Source organism: Copadichromis virginalis, linkage group LG1 (genome assembly GCF_057382275.1).
Source record: "Copadichromis virginalis isolate Kocher_CV1m ecotype Utaka linkage group LG1, C_Virginalis_male_GT1.1, whole genome shotgun sequence".
Taxonomy (NCBI): domain Eukaryota; kingdom Metazoa; phylum Chordata; class Actinopteri; order Cichliformes; family Cichlidae; genus Copadichromis; species Copadichromis virginalis.
Window position 1 is genome coordinate 15,120,538 of NC_140618.1, and position 23,899 is coordinate 15,144,436.

Consider the following 23,899-nt stretch of genomic DNA (forward strand, 5'->3'; position numbering starts at 1 on the left):
TGTTTTTTTTGTTTTTTTTTCTTACTCTCTAAATGTCTAATCTTTTCATTTCACCGACTGACTTCCTCCATATTTTTGTACTCCCCTGCTCCTTCTTCTTGTCTTCTTCTCAACATACTTTCTTCCTTCTTAGCCCCTGATGGATTGTCACCTCCAACTCTAGCCCATGCAACTAATGCCAGTCTGAACGTGTCCTGGTCCGCCCCTGTCAACTCTAATGCACCAGGCCCACTCTACTACAGTCTGCAAATGAGGACATCCCCACAGAGGCCTATCATAAGGTGAGAGACACCATAAAATGCAGAGTCAAAGCAGATGGACAAGTTTGCAAACCGTTTTCCACAATGCATAAAAGTTTTCTGAGAAGAGTAGCAATAAAGTAACTGGACACACACACAACAAAGTACACATATTACATACTCTAAATATCAGAAAATGTGCATGTGCACATAGCCTACACATGCACATATAAAGGAGCACATTATACAGCACAACTGTGAATATGTCACTTCAGTAGGACATAACATCAGAAATCCAGAGAGGGAATGACAGGATGTAGAGTCAGAAAGACAAAAAAAACCAAAGACATGGAAGAGAGAGGGAGACACGGGCAAAGAAAGTGTGATAGAATAAAAAGAGGGAGAGAGGGTGTGCATCTGATATGTATTCATTACATGCTTCCTGACAACAAATTGCAATTTAATCCAAGAAGAGGAGGCTCTCATTCTGTGGTAATAAATAAATGACTAGCTACATGTATTATATATCAGACAGCCATGCCCTCCTCCTCCTCTGCTATGGAAATCTCATTGTTCTTTGATTTATTCATTCATTCATCCCTTCTATCCATCTGAAGCTAAATGGTCAACGGTCGCTCATTTATGACAATATTCTTTTACTTTGTCCTAGATTCCTTTGTATGATTATATGATGGGCCAGGTAAGGCATGGGAATAAGATAAAAGGCTATGGAAAAAACTGTACATAATGCATAGGCAGCCAGTGTTTAGGAACCCTATGAAATTTGGGCATTATTATAATGTCTTACTTAAAATATATTTGAATTTACACTTTGGAATCTATTTAAGAAACAAACCATTTTTTTTAAGTATAATGAAATTGTTTTTTTCAGAAACCTTTTGCTTTGACACCTGTAACTTTTCCCACTGAAGTATGAATTACATACTTTGTGACTATTCAGATCCTTTTTTTTTTTCACTTCTCACATGCACATCTCTCTGGCCTTAAGTGTACGCTAAAAGGGATTTAATAACTACGTACAATGTTGACATGATTAACCTAAGGAACGTAAGAAGCTGTCCGGTGCTGAATCTCTCTGATGAAGCATTAAAGAGTAACATTTGGTCTAAGGTAGAAAGTATGGTGTTGTATATGTTTTTATTTAAAAAAAATGGTAACTCCTGCAACAGTAAAGCTTTGCTAGTAATTCAGGAAATTTTCCAGATTGGTTTCTTCATCAGAAAATCTGAAAATGAAGTTTTGTAACATCAGATTTGTGTCCACTAAAACACAAGAGCATGCAAAGTGCAAGATCAGCATATTTAAATCTGCTGTCACTCTGTGACCACCAGGTAACAGAGCACATCACAGACCCAAATACATGTCCATGAATGAATTTGTGCTTGTGTCCATCCACTTCTAGGCTTTTGGAAAATGCAACAGACACCTTTTCCTATTACTTAGAGGGCTTATCACCATACACGCCTTACCTGTTTAGAGTGGTGGTCTCGCATACACACGGGAAGACGGCAAGCCTCTGGACAACCCTTCGCACTGCAGAGGACAGTAAGTGGACATACTCACACACACTAGTGCCCAAAACATTTTACATAGATTTGTACAGACAGCTTCAATGCGCATAAACTATGCAAATATAATTTAAAAAAATAAATAAATGTTTCCAATAAATAACCATGAAAACAGTAATAATTTCTTTAAATAAACGTGTTACGGGTCAGTGAAACTGCTGTACTGCTTTTTTGTAGGTTACCTATTGGTACTGGTTTCTGGTATTGTTTTGTTGTATTTCAAGGTGTATCTTGTGTCAAGTCCTTCCAAGTTGTGCGACTGACTGCGAAGTGGTTGGCAGTGATAGGCTTCTGCGGTCCACCTGTTTTGCTGTGTTAAAGTTAAACTCAAGGAGTCTGACAGATCATTAGATGATCATCTAAGCAATAGACTCATTAGACAATAAACATGTGGCTTCGGCTTAGTTCTCTTTTTTGCGACTCCCTCCAAGGTTTATTTTATAAAAGTATAAATGTTTTTTCAGTGGAGGTGTGAAATGAGAGGGAGAGAGAACAACTAAAGCTGCAGAAGGTGGTGAAAACACGGGCTCAAACAGCGCTGGGTGAAACACACAGACATGGGGAGTTTCACATACTGTAAGGTGTGTGTCTGTGTGTGAGTGACCTAGCCAGTGTCATTGTGGGCTAATTGCTGTAATAGAATCATATTAGCCACTGGAACAGCCTCCTCAGTGCAAAGTTATAAATTAATTAGTACCACGCTATTATCACATACATTATCATTAAGCAGGTGAGATTTGCATACATTGATACGCACACAAACACAAATGTGTACAAAACATGTATGTGTAGTGTACGTATACATACGCAGTGACACGAAGACAAGTGCAGTTACACATATACCATGACATACCATGCACGCACACACCTATTCATACACACACAACTGCAGCCATTTAGGATGCATTAAATTATGGCCCTGCGCTTTTCTCATTGCTATGCAGAATTGAATTCCCTCTAGCAAACACACACTCACATGCACTCACACACACACAGGGCTTTTGTTACACTTGTTTTTGTTGCACTCGTGTTTCTGTTTGTGTCTTGACTATTAATGCAAGAATGAAAACATTCTTAGTGTCTCTCTGTCTCACGCTGAGAACGTATGTGTCATGCACATGCATAAGTCCTTGGCCTTCTCATCGATAACAGACCTCCTGATGCTCAGTTACGACACTTCATGCAGAGATGCAACACAAGGCTTTGGGATGCTACCTAAACTGCACCCAGTTGCCACAAAGATCAGACAGATTTGTGTATTTATTTTGACAATAAGCATGTATGTAATGGAGCAATCTCTTTGCACTAATGATACCAGCCATTTATAAGCATTTATTCCTGTTCACGACTTTTGGTGTCATATTGGATTCAAGTAATTATTAATAAATAAATGTCACATTTGACATGAATTTTCAATTCTGCATCCTTTAAATGTAAAAATGTACATTTTTAAAATATTCATTAAAATTGTTTTACCATAATAATGAATACAGAATAGGTGTAAAAGTTCTTAATAAAAAAGGGATTTAAACCTATGATGGGAGCAAGCCACATTCAGGCAGATTGGATTTCCCTTACGCTGATGTGTAATTTGTCACCGTAAACCATCTTCTTATCATCCTAGCAGGGAAAGAAAAGAGGGGCTACATTCTCTGCTTAATCTCGTCTCTCTCTCATACAAGAATAAATGACAACCTTTTGCATTTCATTTGGTGATGTAACGTATAGTAAGGCTAATAGTTTGAATTTTATATTTGTTGTCCTGCATTTGTGGAATTCATACACGCAGCGTTCATTCTGACATAAATCTCAAATCTGAACACAGCGACAGACATATAAACATTCACTGAAAGTCACACACACATTCACACAGTCGCTCAAGTGACATATACTGTACATTTGATCTTAACACACTCAGTCATTCTTTATAGAGTGGTCCTTTGGGTTTATCCTTTTGAAGGAGATCATTCTAACCTGATCTCTATGTGCAAGTGTGAGCTGTAACCTTGTAAGTTTTTCACTTTGGCAGAACACTGTATATAATATAGCGTGTGTCGCCACGAACCATTTTTAACACTATGGATATGATCTCACTTTATCCACATTTATATACTGTTACTTCTTTCTCTTACTTCTTAATTTCTGGGTTTTTTTCTGTCTTTTTCTTCTTCTGTTGTAATTCCTTTTCCTTTCTCCTTCTTTCTCTTTTTTTTACATTTTTTACAGAATTGTTTCACTTTTTGAGGGTGATCAAGGAAAAAATAGCATAAAAAAGGGGTGAAAAAGTAAAGAGAGGAAAAATAGAAAGAGAAGAAGGTAAAATGAGTAACTGAGGGGAAGAGTGAAGAAAGGAGAAGGCTAATGATAGAACAGAGAAAGAGAGAGAGACTCGTGCTTCCTCCTTTCCTTTTTATCATTCCATTAAAGTTTTATATCTATCTTTTTAATGTAATTTGGTCCCTATGAATTCCTGCTGCTGCAGAACAGACAGACGGCTCCTGTGAACATAAACTCTAGCTGTGTTGGACAGCTCCCTTTCCTCTGTCTACTCCCATGTTCACACCAGCTAAGTGATCTAAGAGTGTGTGTATGTGTGTGTGGGTGTCTGTGTGTGAGTGTGTCATAGAGCGTTATTGTGAGAGTATGACTAAAGAGCCATTTGAATAAAACGATCTTGACCAAGTAGTCTTAGAAATGAAAAGTGCACATGTGTGAACAAAAACATTAAACAACAATAGAGGTTTTTAAACCCTTCGCTGACCCTTAAAAATGCATCCCTTTAGAGCCCTGGGGACCAAAAATGGTCCCGCCCCAAAAGTGCAATAAAAAGATTATATATTCATATTTTTTTCCACTTTAAATTGGTCAGTCTTTTAAAACTACTTCTCCCTGAAATATTCATATAAAGTTTTAATTATATTTTCATTGTTTTAACCCTTTAAATCCCAGTTTTATTACATGAGCGCCCTGTTTTTTTAGCCCCAAAAAACAAAAAACTAAATATTTTCCAAAAAAAACATTTGAAGTAATATTTGTTTGTTATTATAATTAGGCCTTTAGATGGAGCAAAGATTGGCACCAACAGTCATTTCGATCGCCTTTTATTTTTTTTGCAGGAGCGCATTTCATAAAATGCACACACTATCGGTCCTAATCGACCACGCCCAAAAAAGTGCTATAAAAAATTTATATATTAATATTTTATTCCACTTTAAATTAGCCAATCTTTTAGACCTACTTCTCCTTGAAATATTCATGTCAAGTTTTAATTACATTTCGCGGATTTTAACCCTTTATATCCCGGTTTCGTCACATGAGCGCACTGCTTTTTTGCCCCAAAAAACATAAAACTTGAATATTTTCCAAAAAAAAACATTTGAGGTAATATTCAATTGTTATTATAATTAGGCCTTTAGATGGACTAAAGATTGGCACCAACAGTCATTTCGATCGCCTTTTATTTATTTTTTTCAGGACCAGAAAATGGTCTCCAGGCGGCAAATGCTTCTCCTCTAGGCCGAAATAAGTGCATGTTGCCGGGGTAAGTCGCGACGATCACCGGGGCACGATCACCGGGGACTGCTTTTTCCAGCCCACACGTCCGATACCACGTGACAACAAATACGTCATTTCCTGTTGACTAAAAAAAAAAAAAAAAAAAAAGCACCCTCTAACGGTCCTAGGGACCGAAAAATGGTCCCGCCCGATCAGCAGGCGAAGCCGCTGCTGCACGCCGGAAATGAGGCTTCGTTTCCCGCAGGTCTATCCAAGCAGCCCGCTGTTTTCCAGCAGGGATCAAATGTGGAGCAAGGGCGCCACCCGGTGGACAAATAAAAAAATTACAACTCTAAGGCTCATAGACCAAAACGAGACGGAGACATAAGTAATCACCAAGACATTAACGGTAATAATTCTGCAGTGAAAAATAGCGTTTATAATGGAAGTCAATGGGCCAAAAATGGTCCCCAGGGCTCTAAGAGGATGTGTATTGTTAGCTTAGCCACTGAAGCTAATTTAAGGAAGTCAGACTTGAATTTTGAAATGAAATTATGCCAAACTTTTTTTTAGAGAATTTGGCTATATTCCATTCAACACAGTGCAAATGGCTTGTAACTGAAAAACTAAAATGTACAAAAATGGTCCCAGGGCCTAAAAACATTTTTTTTTTTTTTTTTTTTACAAAGGTAAGTGTGATCAAAAAGTGAAATAAGAAGTGTAAAGCAGGAACCACAACAGGAGTAAGGTTAGGGTAAATGACAGAAAGCAAAAAATCATGTTACTTAATTATTCAGCGGCTACATTAATAAAATATTATCCTACCTTAATTCTCCTGTATTTTGGTCAGTTTGCATTTCCAAGAAATTCTGAAACAATGTTAGCACAATCCTGCTTTAAATTTTACATATCAAAAGATAACCAATGAATAAATACATGTTCACCACCTGAACTTGTATTTAGATATGCTTTTTGATTGGCTTTCTTTTACATATGGTGTCACAAACAGTAGGAATGCTTATGTAACAGAATTTCTATACTGAATGATTTCTCACCGATTTGAATAACTTGCCAACATAGTTTCACTTTACAGTTTGAAAAGCCAAATGTTGCTTTTCAGTTTGCCTACTCTCTGTATGAATTATGAGGATATACTAGAAGGTTACCTGAAATAAATTAATCACTCCCAGGATCTGAAAAATGTGGAAAATCACAAATGACTGATAAGTTAAAAGTATCATGATGCTTTTAGTAACTTAAAGGCTAATGTGCATCTCATATACTAGTGATGTTATGAGTACAAATCAAGCTTGTGACCTTGGTCATGTATTATCCTACTTCTCATAGCCTCTTCATTGAATTCTAAGGCAGAAATGACATTAAATAATCTGTGGAAAAAGTAAAGATATCAAATGCAGCATACTTTATTTCTTGTCACGTTTTGACACCATGTCGTAAGCATCTTGATAACAGTAAAGCTCAGCGTTTGTCCTCATTATGACTCCTAGGAGCCTCGATTCACCTTCAAAAGCCCAGTCACCCACATACACACATGCCCCCAAACACACACACACAAACACAAGCATGCATGGGACCCTGCGCAAGACTAAAAATAATACCCTTCCTCATCTCTTCACATGGATACACACAAATGTACACACTTAAATATACATGGACTGACCGTTAGCTGCACAGAAACACACATACATACACAAGAAGCAGCATATCACCTACACACCCACAAGTAGACATGCATACACACACCCTCCTCCCTCCCTTTCTCCAAGCCCTTGTCAGTTGATTGTGTTATTACTATGCTAACCAAATCCTTATAAATGTGATTTAAGGCTTGGCGGCCCTGCACTCCTGTTTTAGCCTTCTGCTACTGTGTTTTACTGGAGAGAGGAGGAGTGATAGTGGGAGGTGTGGAGAAAGGTATGAGAGGGGGGAGGGGTGGGGGGCATAGGGAATGAAGAGATTAGAGGAAGGGTAGGATGAGAGATGGAAAGACAGAAGGGTGAGAGGGAGAGAGAATGAAGGATAAGGAGTCAGGGAACCAGAGAGGCAAGTATGCATTCCCTCAACGCTCGTTCCCTTTCTGTCCAGAGAGCTGTAAAGCGTCAGTAAAAAAGAAAAAATAAAATGGAAAAAAGCATCACATGCATCTTAAATGAAAATTTCAATTGAAAAACTTAACAGCCCTTCAAATTGCAGAATTTTACACGCGCCAGTAAAGCCTAAATAACACTCAACACTTAGAGGGAAAAGGGTGGTATGGAGGAGGGGAGGAGAGAGGGATTGAGGGAGGAATGGGGGTAACAACAGGGGTTATTTTGGTTAGTTGATAGGGATTGAATCAAGGTGACTGGATTGTGTTTTGTGGCGAGATTATTTGCAGTTTAGGAATTTCTATTTGTTTACCTTTAGGTGCATATTCAGTCCATGTTTTTAAGTGTCAGTTTTTTAAACAGACATCTTAAGGATAAAAAAAGAGGGCAACATTATATTTAAAAAGACAGAAAGATACAGATTGTCTAATTAGACATTCAACAAACAGGTAGGTTTACATCCCAACCCTCCGCAAAGACAATGCAAGCATGCAGCAAGGCACACATGCATACGCGTAGGCAGACAGAGAGACGGGCTCTTGGTTATTCGTGGGGTTCACTGGACCTTTGGTGGTAATTGAATCAGTGTGAGTGCTGAGTAGAGCTAGCATAAAAACCTGTTAACCCAAAAGGTCAACTCCCTGCATTGTTTATTTAGCAGGGGGACCAGAGAGAGAGAAGAAGCAAGAGAAAAAGAGAGAGACCTAGACACAAGGCATGAGTGGGGGGTCGAGAATGAAGAGAAAATGGGAGCGGTGGTAGAGAAGAGGGAGAGGGAGGGAGAACGGTCAGTGAAAGGAAGAGAGAAGAAGGAAACGGGACACAGACTGAGGGAGGGAGCATTTGTGATCTGTAAAAATCACCCAAGCTTTACATCACTGTTTTTATGCTGTTGTTTATTTGTGTGGGCGATAGAGAGAGTGTGTGTGTGTGTGTGTGTGTGTGTGTGTGTGTGTGTGTGTGTGTGTGTGTGTGTGTGTGTGTGTGTGTGTGTGAGTGAGAGAGGGAGAGATTTGCCATCTCAGTGCAGCTATGTTTTTACTTGTGATGGGCCTTTGTCTAACTTGTTTGTGTGTGTTCAAGATTTTAAGTCATTTATTCTCATTCCAAAACATGAGGTAGTGTGAGCGGAAACAAACCTAAGCAATGAGCAGGTGAGATAGCACTATAGTTGTTAATAACTAACAAGTAAATCCGTAATATGCATTATAAAATTTCGTGTGTAATGATATTGCGAAGTTGTGAAACTCACAAGGTCCAAATTCACTATCAAAAACATTTTAAGAAATTGTTGAACTCCTGAAAACGCTTCACCTGCTTCCTACACCTTGTAATAGTAGCAACCACGTCAAAATGTAATGCTAAATAGTACTTGATTTGTTCATGTACAAAAGAGATTACTGTCAGACTATTTAATACACGAGAAACAAAAATGAAGTCAAATGCAAGCAAGGTATGAAACGTGGTAGAGGGTATCTCTAATCTTACTTCCCATATTTTTATTCGTGGAGTAGCTTTGAGTGATTAAAAGTTCAAAATCATCCTTATTTATCTTGCGCTGGGCCATGGTGCAGACCTTCAGTTTATCCACTGTCTGAAACAAGATGTTTTAGTTCCAGGAGTCTATTACTTTCAATAGGCTCCTTCTCACAGGAGGTTTGAACGGCAGGTGGGTGGGGCTGCTGGCTAACAGCTACAGCTATATGTCGGATATGGCCGTGTTAAGGATATCCCCTTTCACTGGCATCATACAGAGCCAAGAGTAGAAAAAACAGTCCAAGAGCAAGACTTTAGAGCAGTCTGGTGTGTGAGCTTTTGCCTCACAGATAGTATTTGTGCATACGTTCACCTGAATAATAAGCACACTAAAATCATAATTGGTCAACTTTAAGATTTGCCTAAAAGACATTCAAAATCTTTTGAACTTTAGTAAGAAATAGGACATCCCAGTCCAGTTACTAGATGTTAGCTTGCATTTAACTCTGTGGGAAGCAAGGCCTCTCAGTTAGTGTGCACATACTGTACTTATACAGCTGTTATCTACATGACTACATGCATGCTGACATACACATATACATGCTTGCACACTTTATCTCTCATACAGTCATGCCTGCATACTCTTAGCCTCTCATCTTCATTCACTCTCCCTCTCTGTCTCTCCCTTACACACAAACATACACACCGCCATCTGGGAAAGCCGTTAGCGGTTAGCGGTAGCACTTAGCGACGCAGCACGCTCCCTCAGTCCGCTCAGTCACCTTGATCTGCTTGCCCTTCACACAGCACCATTACTGCTATACTGCATCGCAGTGGGTGTGGGCATGTGAGTGTGTGCGTTAAGAAGGACATGTCTATGTATATGGACATGCAAAGGTGCATGTCCATATACATACTGCCCTATAATGGACACACAAAGGTGTGTGTCCATTATAGGGCAGTACAGTGGGATATAAATGCCCAGTAAGGAGGGGGGAGGGGGCATTTCCTTCAAATGAGCTACCATAAAGTGAAGTGTCACTCTGAATATCTTCTGTACGTCTTGTATAGGTTCATGTGATGTGATCCGTGTTTGCCATTAGTCTACTGATGTGAACAGCTACCTGGATATTTTGAATATGATGATTTGGGGTCTTGGTGGCACTCACACTTAATGAGAATGACAGTGGACATAAATTTCCTGTCCTGTCCTGTCTCTATCACTCAGTTTGGTTCTCCTGACCTTATGTTTGGTGAATACTGCAAGATTTTCTTAATTAGATGGATGGATGGATGGATGGATGGATGGATGGATGGATGGATAGGGGATTCCCCTGCAAGTTTTGTCATTTCAGAAATGCTAGAACCCAGTTCTGATCATTACAAAGCAGTCTGTGTAAAAGTTGCTCAAGTCTTTACCCCTTGCCGTTCTAAGATTCTATTGCTTCATCCATGATGGTCAGTATAATTAATCAAATTTATCTTTTTACAACATTTATTGCTCATTGTTAAGCTAGAATGTTCCTTGCAGTCCAGTCTAGCCTAAATATCTCACTACTGAAAGATGCAGAATCAAATTTATTCAATCATAAGTACCACAAAATCTATAAATACAACCTTAGTTTGCTCTTGGGAGGAAATTGAGAGAGAAAGAGAATTTTCATGTTAATCCCTTGGATAGGGATGGCAAAATCACTCTTTGTCCTTCTGATGTCATTCTTGATGTTACTAGTCAAATAATTCTTTTGAAATCCCCCCTCCTTGCTTTTTTACAGTCTTTTAAAAGGTTTCTTGTCTTTTCTTTTCCACTCCATCTCTTATTATCATTATTTTTCCTCTTTCTGCAGGTCCAGGACCAGTAGACACCCCAACTGTATCAGGGCTTCAACCTCGTAGTGTATCAATTACCTGGGTTCCTCCCACACAACCAAATGGAATTATCACAAATTATACCCTTTATCTTTACCCCACCTCTGTCACTTCTTTACACTATAAACCCAGTTCATTCTCCAGCATCAGGTGGACTCCTAACCCAAGTCTGCTTCCCAGTACAAAGGGTGCATATCTAAACTCAGGTCATAACCCCAGACCATCATCCAGTCTAACCACCCACCAAGACTCGAGCCACATCGCCATCTTGAAACCTGGCATTGCAGATAACCAGAATGAATCCACTCATGTTGTTGATGTGAGCGAAGGCACCAGTACCTTCTCATTCCACCCCACTGAACCTGATATCACCAGTGTATCTGCCATCCTCTCGGTGTCAACACCACAGTATAGTGCAGTAAACTTTAATACTGAACATTTTATAGAAGATGGTCCATTCCATAGTGCCCCTTCTAGTGCAGCTTCAAGATCAACACCTCTTTCAGTCACTGTTCTAGGGAATACCACCAATTACACCTTCCTCAGTCTACTTCCCTACCAAGCCTACAGCTTCCAGGTACTACATTTTAGTTAATAAACTGCTTTATGGTGTTTTGCATGTAATAAATATGCTAGCTTAGCAGTTAAAAGTGCCAGATTTACAGATTAAAATTCTTGGTCTTACACTGATAACCTTGTAGTCATAACACGTTATGATGTTTTAAAATTTGCTTTCCAATGTCAAGGTGGAAGCGTGCACTAATGCAGGTTGTTCAGTGTCTGAGAGGTCTCAGCATATTCGCACCCTCCCAGCTCCGCCTGAAGGGGTTCCTGCACCTCATCTTTACTCAGATACACCCACATCTGTCCTCTTGTCGTGGGGTACAGCAGAGCAGAGTAATGGACCATTAGAACGGTAAGACAAAATGACATAAACTCTGAAACACTTATAAACTCTTTGCAAAAATACAATATGCATTATTTTTCAAATGTATCTTGTTCTGGCTCTAGGTGGGTGATTGAGCGCAGAGTTGCTGGGACCAAACAAGTCTCCACAGTGGGTCATCTTCTGCCTGATCCTTCGCCTCTTTCTTTCCTGGACTCTTCATCAGCTCTCAGTCCCTGGACTACTTACCAGTATCGACTTGTGCTCCATAATCAAGCGGGCAACACCACAGGTAAGGTTTTGATAACAAGCTTGAGTAAAAGTAAATTCAGTCTGCCCAAGAAGGGACTAGTGCTGCAGCTTTTAAATTGCACAAAAAATGTTTGTTGTTACAGGGCCCTGGGTCAGTATTACCACCAGACCTTCTCGACCCGCTGGCCTCAGTCCACCAAGGATTAAGGTCTTGGGACCAGCAACACTTCAGGTAAGGGCAACGTTTTTTTAAACTGGCTCCTCAGAGTTTCACCAAAATCTTGTGGCTCTGTTATGAGAGGACAGGAGCTCTGAAATATGGCCCGCAGCACACAGTTATTATCCAAATCAGGCATGGTGTTACTGATCCTGAATTACAATATCTCTTAATACATTCAGCTGATAGAAGGTGTCAGAATCATAGAATGTGCTTTTAGAATTTATAGTGTTTATGTTTCAAAGAAATAGTCAGCGTCATTGAGAATCTCTTCAGTTACCCTATGTTTGACAGCGTGGAAAAGACAAAGCAATGTCACGCCGGTTCTTCCGTCTTTCCCTTTTTGGATTTAATGAGAAAGAAAAACATTCAACTCAAGGTCCCCTTCAGAAATGGGAGGGGCTCTGCCCCTGTCTGAGGATGCTTCCTTCCTGTCAGCCATTTTGAAGGAGGGACTAGAGTTAAATTCCACCACTGGCTAATCTCACATCAAGGCCTATCCATGAAAGCCACTGAAACAATATGGCATGCATGCCAATACAGACAGACGCACACACCCATGCACTCACAGACCTACACTAATGCTAACTGGAGAAAAATGCTAATGCCTGTCATCATTTCAGAACCACCCCTGTCATCTATGCAGCAGCACAGCTTTAGGGGTCACAGGTGCAAGAAGGAAAGCGTTCCTTCCTGGTTGTTGCTAATTGGACAGACAGACATGGGGCTTCCTGGTTACCAATTGACCTTGAAAACTAAAAGAAGGATTCTGAGCATCTTGATTCTTTTTTCATTCATTTTTTGTCAATTGCTTTCTACATTTCAATCTGCTACATGGAGAAGAGGCTACTGTAAACCATAACACATAAGGTTTCTCTTAATCAGTATCCTGGTTATGTTTTATTAAATTTGATTTTCTTTTTTTTGAAAGTGTTTGTTTTAAGTTGTGATTCTGTGGTCACGATCTACAAAATCTACAAAAGAAGGACTGAAAAAAGATACACTATAATGTTAGACATTATTCTCTCTCACTTCCAACTGTATCATAGGTCTCTCTCCCATTTAAATATACAAAAATACATATACAAAGGCACGCACACACATATACACACACATTCTGTACTGGCCTTAGCCCTATTGCTCTGTGTCAGCTCGGGGTCTCTGCTGTCTTCACCATCTCCAGATTACATCAAGCTATTCAATCTGTAAATGACTTCCACCACAAAGCACACCCAACACGCACTTTGGGAAATGAGCTACCTAACTCAAAATGACCCTGCCCATATGTGGTTGTGTGTATGTGTTTTAAGTTGTGTGTGTTGGTAGGTGTCTTTCTGTGTTAGTGGATGTGTTACTAGGAGTGTGTTGTGTGTGTCCTGTATAACCTCACAGTGTCACTTGTTAAATGAATATCAAGGTTGCATGAGAAATAATTATGCTTGACATTCATTCATAATACTCTCATCAACAGTGACCACTTAATCACCAAAACTCATAAGTCTCAGCCAGCTCTGAACTGATCAGTTATTGTACATGACAGTTCGTATGTAGGTGTTTTAGATTGTACAGTTCATAAATTCGCAAGTGTGTATGTGTTTACAGTGTGTGTTTATACGTGAATGCGTCAACAAAATATCATCGTAAAGAAAGCTGTAATTTCGTATTACGTGAGTGTGTTTGTAAGTAAATGTGTGTGTATTACCATTTGTGTGTGTGCCAGTTACCTTCTTCCTCACCCTGAAATGCTGACAGACTGAACTGTTTCCAAATCAGATGCAGTGCTCAACAGCAGCAGGCTTTTGTTTTTGCATGCAGCAATTCCATTACCAGCTGCTTTCATTATTTTAGCATGGTGTTTGTGCATGTGCGTGCGTCTCTGTGTGCCCTATTTTAAATGTGATGAAAGGCATCTTCTGCTCAAGTCAAAGTCAGGTTATCTTTACCCACATGACAGCTCAACACACACACACAGAGACAGAGTGACCACCTAAATACTGTTTTCTCACTTATGCAGGTGACTAGTGTCACACCTGAAGACACATGCATTCATTTGCACTCTGTCTGCATCTTTGCACGAGCACACGCTGCAAGAACACATAAATAAACACACACCCTACATCATGACTTCCTGTAGTTCATCCATCTAAAAGCTTTTTTTTTTCTTCCTATCGAGAACGTTTAAATGCCCAGTCAGTTAGGACAGCATGGCAGTTGGAAAGGATTAGACAAATTTTCTCAGCACTGTTCAATTGTATCTGAATATACCATGAGAAACACAATGCTTATATCATATACCATTTTTTGTGTTGCAGGTCACATGGTCACCCCCTCTTATTCCTAATGGAGAAATTCACAGCTATGAGATCCGCCTCCCAGAACCCCGTATCACATTCAGCACTAACAATACTTCTGAGCTTAACGCCACTGTAACGGACCTTGTTCCATATACAAATTACAGTATCACTGTGTTAGCATGCTCTGAGGGTGGAGGACATATTGGGGGATGCACAGAAAGCCTGCCAACTCAAGCTACCACATTACCCACAAGACCTGAAGGGCTTTCACCGCTATCAGTAGTAGCAGTCAGTGAATCTTTCCTAGCCATTTCATGGGAACCACCGACCAGGCCCAATGGACCTAATATAAGGTAACATCCATATCTCTTTTTTGCCCCCTTTTTTAACCAGTGATGGCAAAGTAAAAATGTATGTCTTATATCACTTTAAGTCCACATTTGCTTACACGATAATATCCAGCACACAAATGTGGCATTTGGATATGTGAGGTGCTGTTCTACATCAAAAAAACTTTTATAATGTCATTGTCACCAACATTGACAAGCTGAGACTTTGCACCTAAATAGTCTTCTAAGTCGTCATAAAGTTTTTATAGAAAAACATTAGAGGTAGCAGCAGAAGTATAATAGTCATTTTAAACATATTAAAGAACTGTTGCTTTTACTATTAAATTAAGTTATGATTTTTTGTTTTGGATACCCCTCCTGTTTCACAACACACATATAAACTAAGAGCCACTCCACCTGAGCAATATAGTAGCTGCTTTGAAGCAATACAAACCAATTACATCCATTAAAATACTGTCAGTTTAAGGTCACAGAGGGCTGGAGCTATCAGAGGGCAGGGACGGTTGCTACTCTGTTGCAGGGCGACAGACAACCTTTCACATTTACAATCAAACCAACAGTCAATTTATAGTCATTGTTAAACCTAACATGCGTGTGTTTGAACTGTGGGTGGAAGCCAGAGTACCCAGAGGAAACCCATGCAGGCAGAAAGAGACCGTGCAAACCCACACAAAAAGACCCCAGATGGCCTTTGGATTAAACCCAGGACCTTTTTGCTGTTATCTTCTGTTTCAAAGTACTTAATAGAAAAACATGAACATTTAATCAGCATTTATGCTATGGATCAGTCGTATAATCCATAGGAATGTAACTAAGTGAACAGAAAGTAAAAAAGGGAAATTCTTTAAATTGCCCTGCACAGAAACATCAGTACATCATTAATTATGTGAAGGACCCAAATCTGTGTAACCACCATTAACTTTACATAATCTGACTTACCCCTGTGTTTTTATTCATTAGCTAGCTTTAGCCCAAAGTTGGAAACCAGACTATAAGAACTAAAATCAGCATGTCGATAATGAGAGACACATTCTGGTGATGTTCAATTGCTGCTGAAAAACTTAAGCAAACAAGCAGATAGGAACACGTTAACAAGCTGCTAACATGAGTGTGCTGGTAATGAGCTAAGTGTTCGACATTTTTTAATCAGTGTTTTCTCAGTCCTAATGCACATTCTGGTTCATTTTGTTCTGTCCTGTTCTAGTCTGTCGGCGATTAGGCCTAAAATAAAGGTCCATTTTCCTAGTGGGTGATTAAAATGCATGAGCCTGTCTCTCTGTTCTGCTCTGCTCAGCTCTGTGTGTTTGTCTAAGTGGGTTGGTTAAAAGGCGGCATTAAGCCCTTCTCTTCTGATTACAGCAGAAATTAGCATCACTGTAGGGAGAGGAAAACACAAACCCCGCAGAAAAAAAAAACAACGGATGGAGGGGTGTAGAGAGGGAGGGATGAGATGCAGTGAAAGAAGAATAGAAGAGGAGGGAATGAGTGATAAGGATAAGAACCAGTTGAAAATGTGCGTTTAAGTGTGTGTGTGTGTCTGCAAGCATCCATGGGCAGGTTTGTGTGTACAGAGGGTACAGTAGGTGTCTTTATGCTCAAATTAGCTAATGTTGGAGTTAATGGATTCCTAAATATCCAACCGTGTGTGTGTGTGTGTTTTCTTTTATTCAAATTTCCCTTTCAGATACAAGTTGCTCAGACGTAAAACCAACCAGCCCCTGGCCATCACCACAGTTCCCACATTAACAGCCCAGTCTCCACCCCCCTCCGAAGATCTCCATCGCTGGCTCCATGTTTACTCCGGCACCAAATTGTTCTACCAAGATAAAGGCCTAAGCAGGTGAGATTACTGAAATGAGCTCTAGAGCAAACGGCAGCGCTGCAGCAAACCGTGTGTGCAGAGCCGATCGGCGAGCTGCTGCTGATGCCGATCTTTTAATACCGCTCAAAGATACATTAAGCAAATATCCCAAAGAATTAAATTGTTTTTCACACAGCGTCCCCTAATCTCAGTTTGGCACTTGGTGGAAGCACTTTTTTTTCCACCGTGCTTGCTAAACAGCTCTGGGTTTATGTCTCCACTGTGCTTTATTCAAGGAGTAAACTGAAAAACTTTTGAGTGTGTCAGCACTTTTCATTTGGCAGGACTTTTTCATGTGATGCAAGAAGAAATACAAGTTACTATTTTAGCACAACTATCAGATAAACATATTTTACTTTATTCTACCAGTATGTGGTTGATTTCCAGTTTAAACTAATGTTTGCACTACAAAGAGTGATGCTGCATCTCTACAGATTCACCCGTTTCCAGTACCAGTTAGAGGTTCATAATGATGTGGGAAACACGTCAGGAGAGATCGTTACAGCAGTGACCATGGCTGGGGTTCCCCTCCACCCTCCATCTCTGTCTGCCTCTACTATCAATCACACTGCTATACAGGTCAACTGGACACAACCATGTAAGATTAACTTTCTTCTTTTACACACTGTTCAGGAGAGGTGTTGAAACTCACAGCGTCTTGCACAGGGTCATGCTTTTATTGTATGATGTCTGTGCTGTCCTGTCTGTTTAAAAGAAAGTGACACCAGAGACTGAAAGTATCTTTTTACTTTCACTGACCTATCACTCTTTTCCATTTCTCTTGATATCTATTTTAGCTTTACAAGACCTACAGGGAGAAGTGGAATATTTCTTTCTCACAGTGGAGTCTCCAGAGCCAAGTCTGATCTTAACTTTCACCCCTGAGATCACCTCTGCAGTGATAAGTGACCTCTGGCCCAGTACCACATATCTGGTGTCATTACAAGTGTCCAACGGAGCTTATAATACATCTAAGGCAGTGGTTAATGTCACCACAGCAGATGGAAGTATGTGTATATTTTACTATTATCTTTGGCAAACAATATTTCTGTTTTGTTTTTTCATTCAGCACATGTTCTTCTGAGGTTGTGATTGTCTGTTTTTGAGCCATGGAGAAACCCGAATTGGGTCATGTACAGTTTCTTAGGACTTTCTGCATTCTTGTGAGAAATTGATTCAGGTTAAAGATCAATTTTTAGCAGCAATGAGTTGAACTAATCATTTTTGGTATGACCAGTTTCTCACATGGCTGTGGAGGAATTTTCAGAGGTTCTTTTGTGGCAATCTGACAAGCAAGCAATATTTCTTCAGTCTTTTTCTAATTGAACTCTCATGAACTTCAATAATTAGCATGAAACTTATATGCATGTTCAACAAGGAAGATCTGTAATCACTCATCTGGCAGCTTTACTGGGTACTTTTCTGTTTACACGTCAACCACTTTCCCACGGTGTCAGTCTCAACACTGACATCATTATTCTAGTCCAATCATTGTCTCGCCTGCCTTCTTTGAGCACATCAGCTCTGCTTTGCATGGTTTAAATCTGTACTCTCTGTCATTCTCCCTTTCAGATTGTTTTTCGTGTAACCCACCTTCTCCCCATCTCCACCTCAGACATCTCAGCCAGAGCTTTATTCAAACCTCAGTCTTCATCTTCACCACCACCAGCATCTAGACTCTGGGGGGTCCTGTCCCAAATCTGTTCTGCCCTGATTTCTAATCGACAAATACATTAATTTCTTTATCTCTATAGATCATTTCTTCCAAGTGATCTCTCCTTATTGAAATGCTAACTGAGGAAAGGGTCTGAGATGTAGCTCTTGGATTTTTTTGGAGTTTCTTGGAGTGTTGTGTGATCTTGGGATGACTTTGTGGAAGCTTCCACTCTTGAGAGGACTGTGGTATTGTGTTACGTATCTGAATACTCCACACCAGCAAGCTACCAAAACTTCTTCGTTTATAGACGTGATCACACTTGCTGATGATCAATTAATTAAGCACATTTGATTAGCAGCACCTAACAGCTACTTCCTCTCTTAATTCCTATGGAAGCAGTAAAGGTGTACTTAGATTCTCAGAGGACTGTGGAGAAAAAACTTTTCTTTTCACATGACTGTACATTGCTTCAATTCAGCACACTTAAGTGTTGTGCCTGGGTTAACATGGATTTCTCTGCGACATTGTGCTTCACAGGAGATGTTAAACACATCATGTAGTCAGGCATGAAATCAATACAAAGTGTGTGAAGCAGATTTAAGGTGTTGTGAATTGCTTGTTTGCACCATAAGCAAACAAACACACAAAAATTGCACACATGCTATAGAAACACAAGCTTTGTTCTACCACTAACAAAAAAGAGTTCGAATTACTGTACTTTGCAATACAATTAACAGTTTACAATTCACAAGAACGAAGTGAAAAGTCAGGTAGAAGTAACAATGATTTGCCAAAATTAAATACATTTAATTTTTAATTTATACCAAATACCAACATTTACGGTAAGAGACACACAGACATATTACCTGTTGATGCAGTTAAAAACCCGATGTGGGACAATAGGATCACATAAACAATACATCAGAATGCAAAGCAGCAAGTATTCTATTGGTTATTCCATCGAGTAATCAGATAAGAAATACTTTTACCTTCTAATGAGCAATAACAAATATTGAAAAAAGAAAAAACACATCTGTCAAAATAAACTGCTCATTGGTTTCTATTTTAGACATTACAGTATTTTAATAATGTTACTGCATACGACATCGGTATTTACATGCCATATTAAAATTTAATTTAAAAAATAAATAAATAAATGATCATAAATATGTTATTATCAATAATATAAGTTAGACATGGAACCTAAACTAATTTTAGTTTATAATAATTCAGTGTCCAACCTAAAAGCCCCAACTCAGTGGCTTAGAACTTTACTGGCCCATTTCGTTCTGTAAATATAACAAATTTTTCCCAGGATGGAAAAAAATCTTTTATATTTATATTTTAAAATGTTAATAGAGTTCCATTAATATAATATTATATATTATTTTCTTTTATTATATATTATTTATTACTTTAAATCTGATCTGAAAAATAATGTTATGAAAGCTTTGAAATAAACATTGTGTAGTACACCTCATGCCTCCCTATAGACTCACCCCTGTTTATTGCAGGTGTTGCAGGTCAATGCAAAGTGGTCTCACTTTCTATTGCATTGACCTACTGTCAGCAAGCAGCCTAATTTAAACATGTGTCAGACTAAGTTAACACTTCATTGCCATGTTTTATAGTAGCTTTACTTCTGTTGCTTTACTGTAGATTTTCACTGTGTAAAACAAACAGCGGCTGATGAAGCAGCTACAAAGTTCACTTTTCTTCACATTGGAGTTTGTTAAACAGGTGCTTTGATTAACGGCTGTTGCCGTACATTATGGAAAACCATAACCACCAGAACATTGATTGACATCATTACAATACAACTCTAATACTGCATCATCTGTTCCCGGAGCTTTAGCTGTCTGCATAATCTGTTAATATTTGTAAAATGAACAACTGGCACTCCTTATCAGGATATAAAATCTGGTGCTTTGAGAGAGGGTATTAAGTGGAATATGATTATATCAGTTCTTGGATCTACTGGTATTTCCCTTTTCAATCAGGGTCAGCTTTTAATACTTTTAACCATGAATTGTTCAGGCTATCCAACTGTCATCCCTACTTTTCTCTCCATTTCCTCTTCAACTTTCAGCCCAGTCTCTTAGCATTCAAGAGTTATCTTTCAAATCACTCTGTGTAATCATATGTCAGAGGCCACTTACCACTGTCTATAGTTTTATTTCCATCTTCACTTCCCTCTTTGAAAATCTTTCCATTTCTTTTTCCTTTCTCACACATCTCTTCCTTTCTCACTATAATCATATGTCAGGAGCCTCTTTCTTTCGCTCTAATCTGAGTAGTATAATAAAAAGTGCATTAAAAACATTAGAAAATCATTAGGTGCTAAAGGCAAAGCATGGCTCGTTTAACTGAGGGGGCTCCGGAGGTAATTTCATTATTTTACAGCCATAAGAGTGCAAGCTCACACACACACAGACACACCAAGGAGGTCTGATATATTTTAACTAATGCAGCTCAGCCCTACCAACCATCTTAACACCGCTTGCAGTCTATGGGGCAATGCTAACATCAGAACTAATTGGCAAGAAAAGTGCATGCTTGTCTGTGTGTGTATGAGTGAAAGAGCGCCTGTGTTCAGTATTGCGTTGATAATACCATCCTGCAGTAAATGAAATGTAGAGCTGCAGTTTGGGCTGAGGTAAGTGCTTTGGCAGCAAATGAATTGGGATAACGTCTCGGAGCTGGGTGCATTTTTACTTAGAATAATAAATGGAGTCTATATGATCACCCCTCTGACACACAACCCGTTTCTCTTATCAAATTCCTTTTCCTTCTTTTTTATTTTTCTCTCACACTCTGGTGTTTCTCTCTTTGATTTTGAATTTTGCTCACTGCGTCTGTGATTAATTCTTCCATAGATACTCTTCTTTCTGCGTAATTCACTCCTCTCTTTTGTCCCACACTCTCTGAAACCCATTTCTTATACTCTAGTTTACCATCCTTTATTAATCACCATGCAGTAGGAGTTTTACATTTGCTAGAAGAGAATTTTTAAAAAAAAGTCAGCTAAATGAATTACGGAAAGGAATTAAGGGAATTACATGGAAGAGAAACTATAATAACAGAATACAGAAAGAGGCAGTTATTCTGAGTGAGTGAGGTGATCGTATTGAATCTATTGTTCTTAGTGAAAATGCATTCAGCTAAGACAAGTTAACCCAATTCATTTGCAGCCAATGCACTTATCTAAACCCAGCCCACTGCTCTACATTTCATTTACTGCTACACAGCATTATCTACGCAATACTGCACACATGCAGACACACAGGTGGTCACCCTGCCTCTAAAACACAGTCACAGTTCCCTGTCATGTATGGATATATGGATAGTCTCTGCTTCTCTCTTTTCTCTCTCTTACACACAGACACACAAAGACCTCTAGAGTTGTATGAAAGCAAATATGATATTCATACAATGTTCCTAATTAACATGCATTTTAAAATGTTCACCATGAGGAACACATAATTTTACCATTTATGTCACTGACTAGAATTTTTAGAATTTTAGAATTTGAATTTTTTTACCATTTTAATGGTGTTTTTTTTGTAAAAATAAATAAATAAATACAAGCCCTTTACAAGCAATCATCAAATGAGTTTCGTTGTGAAAGATTAGCACTGATATACTCTTTTACAGCTCTGTCCATCTATTTTCATAACAGGTGGTATGTAAAAATTTACGTGTGTTGCCAAAATTCTTGCTATAATTTTATCAAACATGGTTTCACGATGACATGTCTTGTGTCATGTTTACAGTTTTCATGATCTGAAATAGTTTGTTTTCATAAATGGAGTCAATCATTGTGTGTACCTCACAGAGCCAGAGGGGATGTCTGCCCCAGAGGTGGTTACAGTAAACAGCAGCACAGCACGTGTCCTCTGGATCCCTCCTCTTCGACCCAATGGTGCAGTCACTGGTTACAACATCTATGTTAATGATCGCCTTCATGGCAATGTAGACAACAGCTCAGGGTCATACCTGCTGGGGGACCTACTGCCTTTTACTGTCTACAACATACAGGTACTCATACAAACAAGTGCAAATATGCAAAGAGAGACATCTACTGTAAACATATGCATCGTGTTTTTCTGTTGATGTGCTTTTTAGGTGGAGGTGTGCACAGTATATGCATGCGTACGGAGCAAGGTTACCAGAACTACTACTGTGGAGGACCTGCCTGCTGACTTGGCAACACCACATGCCCAAGTGATAAGTCCCAGGTAATTTACAAATGTACTGCCATTTTTTCATGATAGTAATTTTTTTTCTTTAACTTTCTTTGACAGCAAAACTTTTCTGGCACAACTTCACCTGCTTCCAAGGTGCATGGAGAGGATGAAAGAATTCACAAAGCAGGAACTCCAGCAACACTTGAGGGAAGATAAACAACTTTAATAATTGACCAATGCGTTTTGGTTCATCATGCCATGACCCTGATGAAGGCCACAAGCCGAAACGCATTGGTCAATTATTAAAGTTGTTCATCTTCCCTCAAGTGTTGCTGGAGTTCCTGCTTTGTTTAACTTTCTTGAAAAATTAAAAAAACATTGCTATTTTGTACTGTAAAACTAGATTTAGTGGACAAACTTTAAAGATTGCGATTAGTCTCTCAATTCTACCTTAAAATGAAAATAATCTACTACATTTTCCTCATTATAAAATTTGTTTAGATCATTGACATTTTATTTGTAGCCAGTTAATGGCATATGAAATGTTTGTTTCTCATGTGTGATGCAAACCACATTGTTGCAAATCTTGCACTTGCAGAAAAATGCTGATTTGTGGCTTATTTTTCTTCTAGGAAACTGAGCAAGTTATAACTCTGTATGTTGCTAAAAAGGTCTTTCCTCTGCCAGATGTCAAGAGATTAAAAAAAGGGGGGGAAATCAATAGTGTGAAGTGTATAAAGATACACACACCCTGACACGTAACTCAACTTTGTCAGGCATTAACCATGCATGAACGCGTGTGTATGTTTCAAAGTTTATGTGTGACTGTGTGGGTACAATTGTGTGAAAGGAGTGTGAAGGAGAGCATACCCCTGCCTATCGCTTTCATTTTGTTCTGGTTGCCCCCCTTCTCTCTCTGTCAGGGTGGTGAGATTAGATTGGTCCCATCCAGGCAGACCCAGTGGGATCATGCTGGGCTTTGAGGTTTTAAGACGTACCCTCAGATCATGTGCTGGTGGGTCAACAGGGATCACATCCGCCATGGGGGAGGAGTTAAATGGCACAGGTGGTTTAAGGTTTAGATGTTCCTACCTGCAGTGTCCGGCAAGTCATGGTGTGTGCAGCACATCCTGCTTCCATCCAGACATACAGGTGATTATGCTGCCATCATTTTCTACTCATAAAAATATCTATTTTTTTTTCCAACCATGTTTTGAAGAAGGTCAGGTTAAAACAGTTTTATTCATATTGACATTTGTTTAGGGTTTTTTTTTTCCAGTGTTCACTTTTTTCATCTTTTTTCTGCTATAATCGTCTCTCCCCTGCCCTTTCCACTTCAGTACTTTAGTCTCTTTTAACTAGAAGTTGCCATGAGTAAACATTAAAAAATTTGCTGTACAACAACAATGTGCAAAAGGT

General features: G+C 39.1%; 1 protein-coding gene across 1 annotated transcript in view; it reads left to right on the top strand.

The window, feature by feature from the left end:
• The window catches only part of ush2a (Usher syndrome 2A (autosomal recessive, mild)), a 220,544-nt gene that overhangs the window by 123,716 nt on the left and 72,929 nt on the right, over window positions 1–23,899 (top strand). The window contains exons 48-60 of the mRNA XM_085452171.1: window positions 134–281; window positions 1,663–1,805; window positions 10,755–11,353; window positions 11,523–11,692; window positions 11,788–11,954; window positions 12,058–12,146; window positions 14,444–14,778; window positions 16,460–16,615; window positions 17,071–17,234; window positions 17,434–17,643; window positions 22,129–22,331; window positions 22,419–22,531; window positions 23,404–23,632. Of these exons, the coding sequence (XP_085308297.1) occupies window positions 134–281; window positions 1,663–1,805; window positions 10,755–11,353; window positions 11,523–11,692; window positions 11,788–11,954; window positions 12,058–12,146; window positions 14,444–14,778; window positions 16,460–16,615; window positions 17,071–17,234; window positions 17,434–17,643; window positions 22,129–22,331; window positions 22,419–22,531; window positions 23,404–23,632 (2,726 nt within the window). The remainder of the gene's footprint in view (window positions 1–133; window positions 282–1,662; window positions 1,806–10,754; window positions 11,354–11,522; window positions 11,693–11,787; window positions 11,955–12,057; window positions 12,147–14,443; window positions 14,779–16,459; window positions 16,616–17,070; window positions 17,235–17,433; window positions 17,644–22,128; window positions 22,332–22,418; window positions 22,532–23,403; window positions 23,633–23,899) is intronic.